The 14,158-nt window shown below is 51.8% G+C and overlaps 2 protein-coding genes across 7 annotated transcripts in view; one reads left to right on the forward strand and one right to left on the reverse strand.

Annotated features, from left to right (window-relative positions):
* The first annotated feature begins 42 nt into the window (after window positions 1–42).
* PEBP1 (phosphatidylethanolamine binding protein 1) lies at window positions 43–2,470 on the forward strand. The gene is made up of 4 exons (XM_040081113.1): window positions 43–251; window positions 578–687; window positions 1,298–1,398; window positions 1,639–2,470. Exons 1-4 carry the CDS (start codon window positions 117–119, stop codon window positions 1,854–1,856), a joined length of 564 nt encoding a protein of 187 aa, XP_039937047.1. The 5' UTR covers window positions 43–116; the 3' UTR covers window positions 1,857–2,470.
* Window positions 2,471–3,397: 927 nt separating this feature from the next.
* TAOK3 (TAO kinase 3) overlaps window positions 3,398–14,158 on the reverse strand; it is a 74,618-nt gene continuing 63,857 nt past the window's right edge. For all 6 annotated transcript variants that reach the window (XM_040081114.2, XM_058422850.1, XM_040081115.2 and 3 more), the window contains 7 exons: window positions 11,165–11,401; window positions 10,271–10,399; window positions 9,358–9,561; window positions 6,870–7,109; window positions 5,544–5,756; window positions 4,996–5,178; window positions 3,398–4,917 (listed from right to left, as the gene is read on the reverse strand). In XM_040081114.2, the coding sequence (XP_039937048.1) occupies window positions 4,756–4,917; window positions 4,996–5,178; window positions 5,544–5,756; window positions 6,870–7,109; window positions 9,358–9,561; window positions 10,271–10,399; window positions 11,165–11,401 (1,368 nt within the window). In that variant the 3' untranslated portion in view covers window positions 3,398–4,755. The remainder of the gene's footprint in view (window positions 4,918–4,995; window positions 5,179–5,543; window positions 5,757–6,869; window positions 7,110–9,357; window positions 9,562–10,270; window positions 10,400–11,164; window positions 11,402–14,158) is intronic.

A 14,158-nucleotide genomic window follows, 5' to 3' on the forward strand; every position in this document is an offset into this window, starting at 1 on the left:
CATAGGGGCGTCTCCACCAATGGGAGAGGAGCGGGGCGGTGCCTCCGCCAAGGGGTACGGTGGGGGGGCAGCCCAGAGCCGCCGCTGCCGCCGCCGTCGCAGCCGCAAACGTCGCCATGCCGGTGGACCTGGCCAAGTGGGACGGGCCCCTGAGCCTCGCCGAGGTGGAGCAGAGGCCGGCGCACCCTCTGAGGGTCAAGTATGGCTCCGTGGAGATCGACGAGCTGGGCAAGGTGCTCACGCCCACTCAGGTGAGCAGCACCCGGCCCTGCGCGCGGGGGTTGGCGCGGCAAAATGGCGGGATGCGGTCGGGCCTCCTGCGCTGTCCCTCCGGCAGCTGCCGCCGGAGCTTCGCCTCGTGCGGGGGCAGAGAGAGCGGCTGAGCTTTGGGGGTGGCCTTGCTCCGGGGCGGCCGTGCCGCAGGAGAGAAGGCCCGTGGCTCTCACAGCCGGGGCGAGCTGGCACGAATGGCCTTGAGCCGCTCGTTGCTGCCAGCGCAGGTCGCGCTGGCCCTTGTGTGCAGGGCAGGCGGCTGGCGCTGACAGCGGGGCCGGTGCTAAGGCGGTCATCCCTGCAGGTCCAGCATCGCCCCACCAGTATCGAGTGGGACGGCTGCGATCCCCAGAAGCTTTACACTCTGGTTCTCACAGACCCTGATGCGCCCAGTCGGAAGGACCCAAAGTTCAGGTAACGGGGATGGACAGCTCCGTGTCTTGCATGGGGAAAAAGGAGCGTCTCTGTTGGGCTGAACAGAGGCTTAAGGAGGGGGACTGTGCTCCACCTAAAGTGCAGCTGTGGGGCTGTGGCTTGTCATAGAAATTGTGTCCTTGCATCTCTCCTTGAGCCAGGGACAGCATCGGGAGGAGCAGCTGTTCTTATCAGGATACAAGGGTGTTATCTCATCAGGGGTGATCAAAGGTCTGTTGTAGCGGGAGCAGCACAGCAATTATTGTTTGCTCTAATTTAGCACATACGTGATTTGGAATTAGGTCTTGGCTGGCAGCAGAATCTTAAATCTGGGACCAGGTTGCCTTCCTCAGCAGTGTGTGGGATACCCAGTCTCAGAGGTCAGGCTGTGGGTTTCCTGCAGCCACGTGGAGCTGGTTTTGGCAGGCTGTGCATCCCAGTGAAGCAGTGCCTGCTTTGGGACTGGTGCTCTTCGGCTTTGGCAAACCAGCAGTGGCAGCTGTTTGTTTACCCCATTCTGACAGCCTCATGGACAAGCAGCAGCTTGGAGTGACAAAGGGTCTTCTTATCTCTGACTCTGCCAGTTTGATTGTTCTTTGCCTTCTTTCAGGGAATGGCATCACTTCCTGGTGACCAACATGAAAGGCAACAACGTGGGCAGCGGGACCGTGATGTCGGATTACGTTGGCTCGGGGCCTCCCAAGGGAACAGGTCGGTACCTGCAGCAGCTCCCACGTGGTGCTGCGTGGATCACACCCACTGCAGAAGGGTGGGGTGGGGGGGAGCCTGCAGGAAACTGCCTGTGGAAACGATCCAGGCGGGATTGCTGGGGGCCGCACCTAGCCGCAGCCAGCACGAGCAGGGTCGAGCCTATCTGGTACATCTTCCCCGAGCTCCATCGTCCGTAGCCAGCTGCGGGGGTCACCCTGGTGACGCTGTCCCTCCCCGCAGGGCTGCACCGCTATGTGTGGCTGGTGTACGAGCAGCCGCAGCAGCTGGCCTGCAGCGAGCCCGTGCTGTCCAACCGCTCCGGGGACAAGCGCGGCAAGTTCAAGGTGGCCGCCTTCCGCAGCAAGTACGGGCTGGGGGCACCGGTGGCGGGCACCTGCTACCAGGCCGAGTGGGATGACTACGTGCCCAAGCTCTACGAGCAGCTCTCGGGGAAGTAGGGCCCGAGGGACGCTGGAGCACCCGTGGGTGAGGGGGGCCGGGCACGGCGCTGTAGTTTTTGTTAATGAGTTGAACCCCAGTGTCCCGCTCTGACCGCTGCAAATGTCACTCTGTTGCTGTCCCTGCCCTGTGTCCCTGCATCCAGGCCTGTGCTGGTGCCCGTGGAATCCTAGTTAGAGAGCTGCTGATGGGTGTCCTGGGAAGGGCCACTCCATCCTAACTGACCTGCTTAAGGGAATCAAAAGCCTTTGTGAATTAGTGTCAATTCAGGGGGTTTCTCCTGTCTTGGGATGGCTTGAGGTGGCAGGGGTGTGGGTTCGTCACCACTTTGCAGCGGGTGCTGGCTGTGGAGCCTCCTTTTTCCAGGAGAGGAGAGGGCGGTCGAAGGGAAACTCCCTCCCCTTTTTTGTGTCTTTCCCCCCTCCTATGTTTGGTCAGTGCCTCCACATCACCACTACAGTAGTGAAGGTGCAGCTCAAGGGGGAGAGAGGAGCTGGCCTAGAGCACTTCCTTCTGTTCTCTGCTGCCACTCAAAGCTGAGACCACTTTGTTTTGTTCAGTCCTGTGGTGATCTGCGCTCTGCTCCCAGTGCAATTAAAAACTTCCCAAGGTACTTGGTGTGCTTGGTGTCTTCTTGGGGGACGAGGGCAGTGCTCAGGGGTAGTGGGGTGGTGTTTTTGTGTTCCTGGGACAAAGGGCTCCCCCTTCCTGGGACTCATCGATGCTGGAGGGACACAGCTCAAAGCTGTCACCTGTTTCTATCTTAAAAACATTCCCAGGCTTCAGTTCCTTCCCAAGGGCTCTCCCCACACTCCCAGACCCATGGAGGCTCCTTCCCTCCACAGGAGCACCACAGCAGATCTGGGACCCCAACAGTCTGGGCACCACCAGCTTTACTGACCTGAGGCCACTTCCCAGCCCAGCTGCAGGTCCCAGGTGCTTCCTGCTCCTCCAGCAGCTTTGCAGTGAGGCCTGGAGGTGTCTCCTAAGTGCCTAGAGCAGAAATGAGCCTTTGGGAGAGACTGATGGCTATAAAAAAGGTAAAGAAGGTGAAGCCAATGCAATTCAACTTCATGGAATCAGAAGCCCTCCCTTCTTCCAAGCTGCTGTATCAAAGCTTTGCAGTGACGTGGTCTGACAAGAAGCAGCAGCATCCCTGTGAAAACTGGGGATTCCAGAACTCTGGTGGTGCTGCCCCAGGGCAGTTTTATCAGCCCAGCAATTAAACCATTTCAACAGGATCAATGGTTTCCCAGGAAAACATCCCCAGCTACTCCAGCCCAAGGCTCACCAGAGTTAAGTGGAGCAGTGCTCACAAGGCTGATCCATCCTGGGACAGCTCAGGCTGGGAGGAGGACATAAAAAAAAAATAAAATCCATTACCCTAAAAACCTCCACTGTCAGGAAACCTCCGGTTCCTCCAGCCCCAGGCTGAGGGGCACCTCTGGGATGGGACACGTGTGGAATGTCCCCTCCCTGTCCCCACCTTGCACCTGTGCTGGGCCACGAGCCGCCCCTCCCGCAATGACACAGCCAGGCATCGTGATGAACACTTTTATTTACAAATATAATTAAAAGCTCTGACAGTTATTCATGCTCTTCCCTGGAACCTGAAAAATGTTTTTTGTTGTTTTGTCGGTTTTTTTGTCCTTTTTTTTTTTTGTTGGTTTTTTTTTTAAAGTGCATGCAAAAGAAGTAAAGCCTTTTTTTTCTCTTTTTATTGTAAGAAAATACACAGTTTGAAAGTGTGAATAATGCAATATTTATGACCAAGATCGTGGGGTTGGGGGTGGACTTGGGGGAAGAACAAAAAAAAAACCAAAAAAAACCAAAAACAAAACCCCAAAAAACAAATAAAAGAAAACTGAAAAGGGCTGGGATGATCTAACAGACAGTGTTGAGCTCCAGAACGGAACTGGAGAGTGGGGGGTGGCTGGAGCAGGAAGGAAGGGGGGAAAGAAGTAAAAAAATTTTTGATCAGAGAAACAGTTAAAATACAATATGAAAATAAGTAAAAGCTCTCCTTAAATTCCTTCTATACACAAAATACACGATTTGACAAAGCCCAATTTGTGCTACTGGGATCCTGTGGGCTCATTTAAGTGTATTCACATTCTCTGCGACAGCAGAAAATGATTTATGATACAATCAAGAATATGCCCAGGGGGCCAGGGCTCGTCCCTGCTGCCCCTGGCATGGTTCTCCTAAAAATCACCACGTCGTCACCCACCCCTCCCCACCCCCAAAAAAGTAATAATATGTCACCACTGATATGTACAGCACGATTTAAGTTTTTTTTTTTTCTGTAAAATGTATCAAATTTTTTTTTTCAATCTTTAATAAAATTTTTTTTTATTATTTAATTATTCCTGATGAATAAATACCAAAAAAATAAAAATAAAATAAAATTATGCAGCAGCTAGTTAAGGTAAGGCTGCGGATTCAGTCTCTCTCCCCCTGGGATCGTAGATATCTTTTAATTATTAATATTTTTTTTTTGCTTGTACTTTCATTGATTGGTGGTAAAATGAGTGATTGCTCAGAAGCAACATACATCCACTTGGTGGTTTTTATATATTTTTCTCCATTAAAATTGTCTCCAAAGTTTTCACTGAAACATTTTTAATCATTGCACAGAGACATCAATACTGTGACATACTATGGAAAAGACTGCCAGGAGCTGTCCTGCACCGGGATGTGACGGGGGAAAGGGGCCCCTGATGGATAAGAATATACAGGCACTGGTCCGACACGATGTCAGTAAGAGAGACAGAAAGAGAGAGAGCACGCCCGTCAACATGGGGAATGTTGGGTTTGCAAGTTTTATCCTTACTTTGTTTGCTTTTTGTGGTTTTTGTTTGTTTGTTTGTTTTTTTTTAATGGCAAAAAAATTTAACCTCATCTATAGTCCTCCTTGGGATAGTCTAATGCCACCAAATTCCCAAAGCCCATCCGCAGGCTCTCCATGTCAAATGTCTCGATCTCCCGCTCCTGCCTTTCCAACAGAAACTTGATCCTCTCGCTGCGTTCCTTCTGGAGGGCGGCGAGCTCCTCTTCGATCTGCAACGAGCACGGTCAGCAGCCCCCCGGCACAGCTCCACCCTGCCCCGTGTCCCCAAAACCCCCCAGGGAACCTACCTTCTGCTCCAGGTGTGCCCTGCGCAGCGACACCCGCTGCTCCAGCTTCTGGAGTTCCCTTTCGTGCTGTGCTTCTGTCTGCATCTTAATTTTGCTCTGGTACGCGTTGAGCAGCTCCATCTCCTGCTGGAGTTGCAGTCTCAGGGCTTGGCATTCTGCTTCCTGGGCCTCGTCCAGCCGGAGCTGTGAGAGCATCGGGAAAACAACACTCAAACCCCCGCTGGGAATTCCTCTGCTGCCACACAAGTCACACACACCACTCTTTCTTCCCAAAGCAGCTGGAGTTGGTGGCAGAGGGAGAAAGCAGGAAAGGCTTTCACGAACAGCAGCTTCTCTGCTCATGCTGAGGCAGAGCCTCAGAAGATGCAATTCTAAACCTCAGCACGTGAGGGGAGCAGGGGAAGGACGCATTTTCCACAGGACACTTATTCCAAGAGGGAAACTGTCACCTGATGTGTTATTTAAACACTTTTTGTAACTCAGTGCCTGGGGACATCCGCCCCAGGGTGCTGCCAGGCCCCAGAGCCCCCCAAGCCCCCCGCACGTACTGCCTGCGAGGCCATCATCTCATTGATGCTCTGCTCGTACTGCTCGGCCAGGATGGCGAGCTTCCGTGTCTGCTCGTCCTTCAGGCTCTTCAGAATTGTCTTGTGCTCACTCTTTGGAGTTACTTCCAGCTGGTGATTCTTCAGTGCTTTGTACTGCTTAGTCTGCACTTTGCATGTGTCCTGGAACTGCTTTTTGATCTGCATTTCCATAGCCTGCCAAGGAAGGAACGACGTGAAGAGCGCAAAGGGCTTTGGGAATGGAGAGGCTGTGGTACATCCACATCATGGGTGGGGTGGTGGGAACCACAGCTCCCCTGTGTGTGCTTCCCACAGGCCTTAACCAGCAGCAGCAGCAGCTGAGGCCCCGCTGCAGCCTGGCCAGGAACAGCACCCACTCAGCCCTCCTCAAGCCAGGGCACTTCCATCCTCTGCCCCTGCTTCCTGCACATCACCCAGCCCATCACCTGCCTCCCAAAACACATTTGGTTTTTCACAGCATCATTCCCCTTCCACATCCTTCCCACCCACACCTTGCACTATGTGGAGACTGCAGATCTGAGAACTAGCAAGGGTGTGACAGAGTGACAGCAATGTGCCTTCTCTCTGGTGACCAGTGACTCCAGGGAACAGCTGGAGCTGTGGCAGGGGGTTGAGCTTGGATAGCAGGAAAGGTTCTTCCCCCAGAGGGTGCTGGCATTGCCCAGGCTCCTCAGGGAATGGGCACGGCCCTGAAGCTGCCAGAGCTCCAGGAGAGCTTGGACAGCGCTCCAGGGATGCCCAGGGTGGGACTGCTGGGGAGTTTGTGCAGGGACAGGGGTTGGACTCCATGATCCCTGTGGGGCTCTTCCCACTCAGGATATGCTGTGATTCTGTGACATGGGGAGGAGGAACACGCCTCTCCCACAGAGAGCAGCTCAGAGGTGTATAACCACACTGGGGTGTGCACAGAGCTCAGCACACAGAGTGCTCTGTGTTCTCTCTGCACTCTGAAAGCACCCATCAACCACAACCAGCCACCTCTCCTCATCATTCCAAGCTGACACCAACGAGGGCCTGAACCATAGAGCTTGTCAGAAACAAGTTCTGTAACACTTTGCTTAGGACTGGACTATTTCACCCAACAGCCTCAATTAGCACAACACTTTAACAACCCTCTGTGAGCTCCGGGCTATCCCAGCCCATAACTTCCCTTATCCAGGGAGGGGGGAGGATGCAAGGGAGAGCACAGGGTGTGGAGAGCAGTGGTCCCACAGCACGGGCGCTGCATGGAGGAGGCACAGACAGGAGGACAGAGGCTGGAGGAGGAGGAAGGAAAGCTCGCAGCACCTTCAGGTTCTTTGGTTGCTGCCGGAGCTCCATGAAATGCTTCCTGTGCAGCTCCCGCTCGCGCCGCTTGTTGTATTCCAGCTGGTTCTCGAGCTCAGTCTGGTGCTGCAGCCGGATGAGGTCCATGCGCAGCTTCTGCAGCGTGTGCAGCTGCCTGTACTCCAGCTCCCGCGTGGACTCGTCGTGCCGGATCAGCATCGCGTGCTCCATCTCCTTCTGCGTCCGCTTCTTGTTCAGCTCCTGCGCACACACACACACAGGGCTGAGCGGGAGTCCCGGCTGGAGGGGTCCTGCTCACTGCTCTGCACAACTGCAGGGACCTCACGTGTCACAGGGAAACGCAAACCCAGCAGCACGGGGCACTAAGAGTGATCATCCCTCCATCCCCTGCTCCTCTGGCAGCTCTGGGATGGCCCCAGGAGTCCCCAGCAGGTGGCACCAGGACCCCACGCAAGCCCTCTGTGCCTGCGGAAACTCGCAGCAGCTTTCAGTGAACACAGCCCAGGGCGCTCAGGGCTGGGGGGACAGAATAGGGGCTCTTGTCTGCGTTAAATTCCCCTGTGCCCCTGGCGGGTACTGGGAATGAGCTCCCCCCCCCATCACCTGCACTAGACAGAGGTCAACGGCTCTAACACCATCTCAGGTGAGAAAATCAATTGTCCAGGTGGGATTTGCCCAAGGTGCAGCACATTTTTAAAATGAGGCTGGAGTCTGAGGCTCAGAGGGTTTTGCAGTGTCCACACCAAGAGCTCCTGCACACGGTGTCCACAGCCCAGGAAAACCTTCCCCAAGCTACAAGCCCGGGAGGGGAAAGACACCAGTTTCCTTCCCCGATTACTGCAAGTATTTGTGTCTCAAGGTGTCAGCCACATCGTGTGCAGCACGGAGCTGACTCCAGCTGTGCCCCTTCACAGATGGCGCTGGTGCATCCCTGATCCAGGCTCGGGTTACAGCGCTGTGCTCCGTGCTGCATCAGCCAGGCGCAGCAGGGCTGCCCCACCCCACACCGTGCCCAGCACGGGGACAGCCCAGGGCTGCCTCAGCCTAACGAGTTTCTGCAGCAGAGGCAAAAAAATGTAATTATTCCGAGCTGCTGCTCACATGTGGTAATCCTGTTGTAGCTCTCAACAGGAGCACCTGCAAGCTTCAGCCCCTGTGGCTGCTACAGGTTTGAGCTGTGAGGACAGGGAAGGAAACAGGGCCAGGGTTTCCCTCTGCCCTCTTGGCCCTGAGCACGCAGCATGTGTTTACATTTAAGCAAAACTCAACCCCTGACAGCCAAGATTAGAAATGACACGCCCTTCTGTGCCAAAATGACTTCCCACTGGCACAAAGGCAGGGGGGGCACTGACCAGGCAGGGAGCTGTGGCACATGAGCCTTCATCCCAGGATAGCTCAGCCAGCCTCTCCCAAGCCCATTCAACACCTGATTTCAGTTCACACAGCATAAACACACACCGTCATTCCACTTCCCTCACACGCTTTCCCACTTGCACAAAAACAACATCTGTGGTTAGTTAAAATATGGTAAACACATTTTGAAAGCGTTGTTTACTTCAGGTGATCCAAGTAGTTAGTACTGGCACAGCTGAATTAGTAGGGATGTAATTTTCAGGGAAGAAACACTCAGATCGTTCTGGAATTTCAGCTCCCACAAGAGCTTAAATGCACGGGGTCAGAGGTGTGTTTCTGGTTAAATGCCACACTAGGTAACTGAACTCTGCTCTCATCCCTGCCACAGGGCTGACATGTTGTGATAAGGGTGCTCAAATCTGAATTTTTGCGGTCAATTGTTTTCAGGGTGCCTGGGTTGAGATACCTGGATCTCAGCAAAGCAGCTGAGCAGCTCCAGGTGCATCTGGACCCAAGGGCAGCAAAGCTCTAAACAAATACAAAATACACTGGAAAACCTGAGGGTAGCAGGCCAAGCACAATTGGAAACTTTTGACCACTCCTCACTCAGTTTTCACTGAAACACCCTCTCATCTGACAGTCTTTATCCAAAAATAACACCAATGAAGTATTCAGATACTACAGTGATGGCCACAGGAACACGTCCAAGTGGAAACACTGTCTCCAAGGTGGTGTTTGACCACAGGCAGCCGTGAGGCAAGGGGCAAAAACCAACGAGGGGAAGCAGGGTGTGGAAAGCTGCTCCTTGATAACCCATATCCCCATCCCACAGCTCTCCCTGGCCCTCCCCACAGCCCAGACTGGGGCAGGACCCCCAAACCCAGCACTGAGGAGCTGGGATGAGGCATCAGGCCCAGGGAAGGGCCCACAGGGCGTTTCTGTCTGCACTCAACGCTGCCATCCCTCAACTGACCAAAGCAGCCACAGCTGCATGGAAAACTATTCCCAACACTTCTTTTCTTACACTTTTCCCGGTTCTATTTAGCAGCTAGAAACGTGAAGACCTAACTTCAGCCAAGACACGAAGCTAAAGCAGTTAAAGAAAGGCTGGGAGAGGAAGTGAGGAGTGCCATACTTCCCGAATGTTCTGCTGCTCCATCTCGTGCCTCTTGATCATCGTTTTTCTCTTGAAGAAACGGCAGTTTTTGTCGTAGTAGAGTCTCTGCTGGCTGAGAAGCTGGGCCTCCTCTTCAGCCTGTGTGTGCTGCAGGTTCTCTTTGTGTTTGGATATCCTTTCTTGCTTCTCTTTCTTGGGCGTGCTGTGGTCCTCATTCATTTCCTGCAGTGTTAGAACAAGGCTTCCCTTAGCACCACAGGACTTTGGGGACCTTCCTGGCTCCTCCCCTGCCATTCAGTTCATGAGAGGACACCAAAATCCTACTACAAAACCAACAGGGCCAGACCTATCACCTGGGCATGCTTGCCCTGCTGCCCCTACAGCTGTACCAGGACCCACACCAAGAGTACGAGGAACTGAGCTCCTTGATAAATCATTTTCTCACCTTAACTGCAAATTATTTTTGCAATGTGGTGGAGAAACTACTTAAATAATGCATTTTGGCACAGATAAGCCACATATGAAGTTACTTCTCTTCCTAATTTACGTAAGTGATCACAGGACTTTTAGTCAACGGACATTGAATGGCTGCTCTGATTACTTGGAAAAAAAAAAACAACAGAAAAAAAACAGATGAGGAGAAAGGGGAAGAAGAACTCTCTGTGAAGTCCCATTTTCCCTCATCACCCTTAGTTTCAAAGATTCTGCTCTACAGCAAATTGTGAAGGCACCTGTAACCACCCTCACAAATTGTTCTGGAAGTGCTGCCAGATGCTCCCAGTTCCTGAAAATTTACTTGCTGAGAATCCAAATTTGTTTCCAAGCCTGACAGCACCCCTTAAACCCCGGGGCTGGCCCAGGCTTATCAAAACCAAAGACTGGTTCTTGTTCATTCCACACCCCTTCAGCCCCAAAAATGAGGGTTTCTTGCCTCTTTAATCTTTTCCTTGCAAAGCTTGTATTGTTTCTTCTGACTTTCTAAGAAGGTCGCCAGGTCTTTCTTTTGCTGAGCCAAAATCTGTTGCTGGAATTTCTTTTCATCTGCTGCAGCTGCCTTTGCCTGTAATGTACAGAGAGAAAAAAAAATTAAAAAAAAAAAGAAAAAAGGTATGTGGGCAGGTGAAGAATCCAGCACAAATCAGTGTTGTGGTTTTTGGTCAGTCATTTTGGTGACTGTGCTAGACAAAGCCATGAGCACTCAGCCACAGGAAAGCTGCTGGCACAGAAAATGCTCACATTAAGTCTGAGGGCTTCCTTGTGTTCCTTATCTCCCCAGAGGGCACAACCACACCAGTTTATTATGTGGATTAAGGTACTGATTTTTACATTGAGTGACAGCTCTTCACCCCCTCAGCTGAGGCAAAGCTCTCACCAAGGTCCCCCCAGCTCCTTTTATGCAGCTGTGGCACTGCTGGATGCCAACAGTGCCCATCAGCCAGCAAGGTGAACTCCAGGCTGCTTCACCAGGGAGCACAAGGTCACAGAATCATCAGGTGGGAAGAGACCTTCAGATCACTGAGTGCAACCCAGCCCTAACACCTCAACTAAACCACGGCCCCGAGTGCCACATGCAGTGTTTCTTTAAGCACATCCAGGGACGGTGACTCCACCACCAGCCCAGGCAGACCATTCCAGTATTTTATTACACTTTCTGTAAAAAACTCTTTCTTAACATCCAACCTACATTTCCCTTGGCGCAGCTTAAGACCACGTCCTCTCGTTCTGCACCTCAGACCATGGGTTTGAGCGGCAGCTCCCACAGCCCCCCTTGGAGACCTGGATTCTCCCGTCCCTCAGATCCTCAGGGACAGCTCCCTGCACTCACCTCCTTCTCCATCACAGCCACTTGCTTCTTGGCCAGCTTCTCCAGCTCGATGGACGAGTTGTTGGCGTGCGTCTCCACCTCCTTCTGCAGCTTGAGGCGGTGCTCGTCCATCTCGGCCTTCAACTTGTTCTCCAGGGCGATCAGCTGCTTCTGGTGCTGGCGCCGCATCCGCTTATATCCTGACATCTGTTCCCGCAGCTCGTTCTCCTGCTCATGCTCATGGATCTGTCTTGTAACCTGCGGGCAGGGACAGGCAACAAGTGCTCCATGGCCTTGCTTGCCACACAGAGCCACGCTGGCTGCTCACTGGAAGCCAGGCGCTGCTCTGCTGCGCTCTCGGGAATCGTCAGGTTTCAGAGGTGCTGCTGCTCGATTTCACACAGCCACGAGGTTCATCTCCCCACACTTTTAACCCCCCGTTTTTTCCTGAGACTTTTATGTGTTTTCAGTAACACAGCAGAAAATGTCATATTACAGATAAAGGGAGGGACTGGCTACTTATCACTTCAGGACACAGAGGAGGAGATCTGGAAACAAAGCTGGCTGATGGACAGTGTTCTTCAGACACAGGGAACCTCACTCAGACACAGCACTCAGATCCTGAGGGTGGCATGGACTCCCCAGACGCAGCCAGAACTCCCCCAAGCCGCCTGTTCTTTCCTTCCTCCTCAAGTCACCCCCATGGCAATTCAATCCCTCAACAGCTATTTTCTGCTACAAGGAGCCTCCTTCAAACTTCCCCCTTAAAATTCGAGTTGATGGCAGACTGAGCTCATTCCTTCCCAGAATTGAAAGTTTTCTAACAAGGGAACGCTGTTCTGGAACTGTGTGCTCTTAACAAGATTGATCAGATGGTCTAAGCAGATTTTAAACCCTGCTCAGCTGAAACAAACTCACAAGTTCCACATTCATTTCCATGCCCAAGTGTATCCATGTGAAAGAAAGGAAAAAAAAAAAACAACCCAACAGGCTGTGCCAAAAATCTTCAGAAGAAAATGCAAATTGTGATGCTTCCATTTCAAAAGAAGAAAAGGGTCCAAGACTGGGTTTTATTCACTTATGAAGATCTACTGATCATTTTTATGTGAACCAAAACCTTGGTACGTGTGTGGAATTGCAGCCCCTGATTCTGTGCAAGAGGACCTTTGCTTTGACACCTAAGTGCTTTGACACCTAAGTGTGAAGAGCTCAGTCCTTTGAAGGCCATCACTGAAGCTTTATGAACCAAGAATCCCTTCTGCAGCCCGCAGGAGCCCAGCCTTCCTGATGGATTCCTCCACAGCAGCCCCAAAACCCAGCCCCTACCACAGCACTGCTGTCATCTGAAGGCAGTTCTGTGCAGAGTTCTGAAGCTGAGGTGAAGGATGGGATACACCCACGGAGCTGGGAAGGTTCAGGTTCAACAGAAGAACAGCTGCTTTAGGGAGCTGCCATCCCAGTGCACTTGCTGGCTCCAGGACTGGGAGGTGACAGGAAGCCAAGTCAGAGCTCCAAAATCAACAGATGAACACCCTGACTGAGGTCACCCAAGGCAGGCAGCAAGTGCCACCTGTCTTGGTCCAAATGACTCCCAACACTTGGGAGCAGTGCAAGAGGAACTCGGGAGGAGCCTCCCAAAAACTGCAAAGGAAGGACAGAGCCAGCCTGACCACAGCACTGTCACACTCGGGCTGATCACTTCAGCGAGGCTGAGAATCCACCGGGGTGATGAGGGACAAACCACCAAGGTTTTTCAAGGAATTTCAGAACGTCATTTTGGAGTAGGCTGGATTAAATACACTTACACCTCAGCAACTGGTGTAACAGAGCAGCTTGTACATCCCTGAGACCTAAACAGATCTAAGGCAGCCACCAGGGCTGTGTGGAATTGTAGAATGACCACAGAAACACAAACACCGTGTGTGAACCCTGTGTTCTGCTACAGTTCAAAAAGCTTTTGGTTTTTCCAAGTGTACCAAGGACACACACACTTGGAAGAAGTTGGGAAGTGTTCCTAGGAACTTGGACATTTCAGTCAAGTTCAGCAAGAGTAAGATCTCTGCCAGAAGCTTCCAGGTAAGGAAAATTTCTCAGAGAATCCATGTTAATGATAAGAGGCAGATGCCAGGTAAGACAGGCAGACCGCCAACACTTCACACATGCCATTGACAACGTTCAGTGACATCCAGCTGGGAGAGAACAGCCTTGGTCAGGCACTTGAAGAGAAATGGAGATCTGGGAGCCACCAGCAGTACAAGATCTTTCTGGATGTGCTATATTTGTGGCCAGGCCCTTTTGTGAGCAATGGGATGTTCTGCACAGCACGCTCTGTTCCCAGACGTTGGCAGAACAAAGCACACAGCAAGAGCCTAAGAAAAAATGGATCTAAGGATCCTCCAGCAAATTTGCCAGTCTCCTTTGGTCTGATCTCTAATGAGATGTAGAACGTGCACTTGTTTTATTTACAGCAAAACTCATTAACTTTTATCCTTGGTTTTCTTCCCTGCTCCTCTGCACCCCATTTCCAATTTTTCTCAGCTTTATCATGACAAGAATTCCATCTTGGAAAGACTTCCCATGAAATCTAGGGCAGTTATCCCTAACAATGGGATGCAATTGCTAATTACAAGCCTAGCTGATAAAGTCCTCCAGTCACAACAGAAGATGAGACATTAAAAAATCAGGAGAAAACAAAAGCAGTGTCTCATCCTAAAGATGAGAGAGGAGAGCAGCAGACTTGGTGGACATCTCATGGAGTTAATGTCTGTATTCAGCAAGCTCACGATAAAGACTTAATTTGTCACCGTAATCTCCAGTCAAGTCCAACACTCCTCAGGACAGTTCTCAAAGACAAAGTCTGCACATGGTGATCTCAGGGATGGGAGAATGTGGAAGAAATGAACATCAGTTACTGAACATGCCCCGTTCAGTACCAGAGAAGTCCTTCAGACTATGAATGAATAAAGGATTATGGTTTTAAAGATTAAGCCCCTAATGAATGAACAGCTCCAGCAA

The sequence above is a fragment of the Hirundo rustica genome, chromosome 17, assembly GCF_015227805.2.
Source record: "Hirundo rustica isolate bHirRus1 chromosome 17, bHirRus1.pri.v3, whole genome shotgun sequence".
Taxonomy (NCBI): Eukaryota; Metazoa; Chordata; class Aves; order Passeriformes; family Hirundinidae; genus Hirundo; species Hirundo rustica.

Bases quoted from the DNA above. Each gene is read 5' to 3' on its own strand.
- PEBP1 (XM_040081113.1), top strand. From the start codon at position 117: ATGCCGGTGGACCTGGCCAAGTGGGACGGGCCCCTGAGCCTCGCCGAG. The intron at 252-577 runs GTGAGCAGCACC...TCATCCCTGCAG, and splicing joins AGGTGCTCACGCCCACTCAG to GTCCAGCATCGCCCCACCAG. The intron at 688-1,297 runs GTAACGGGGATG...GCCTTCTTTCAG, and splicing joins CGGAAGGACCCAAAGTTCAG to GGAATGGCATCACTTCCTGG.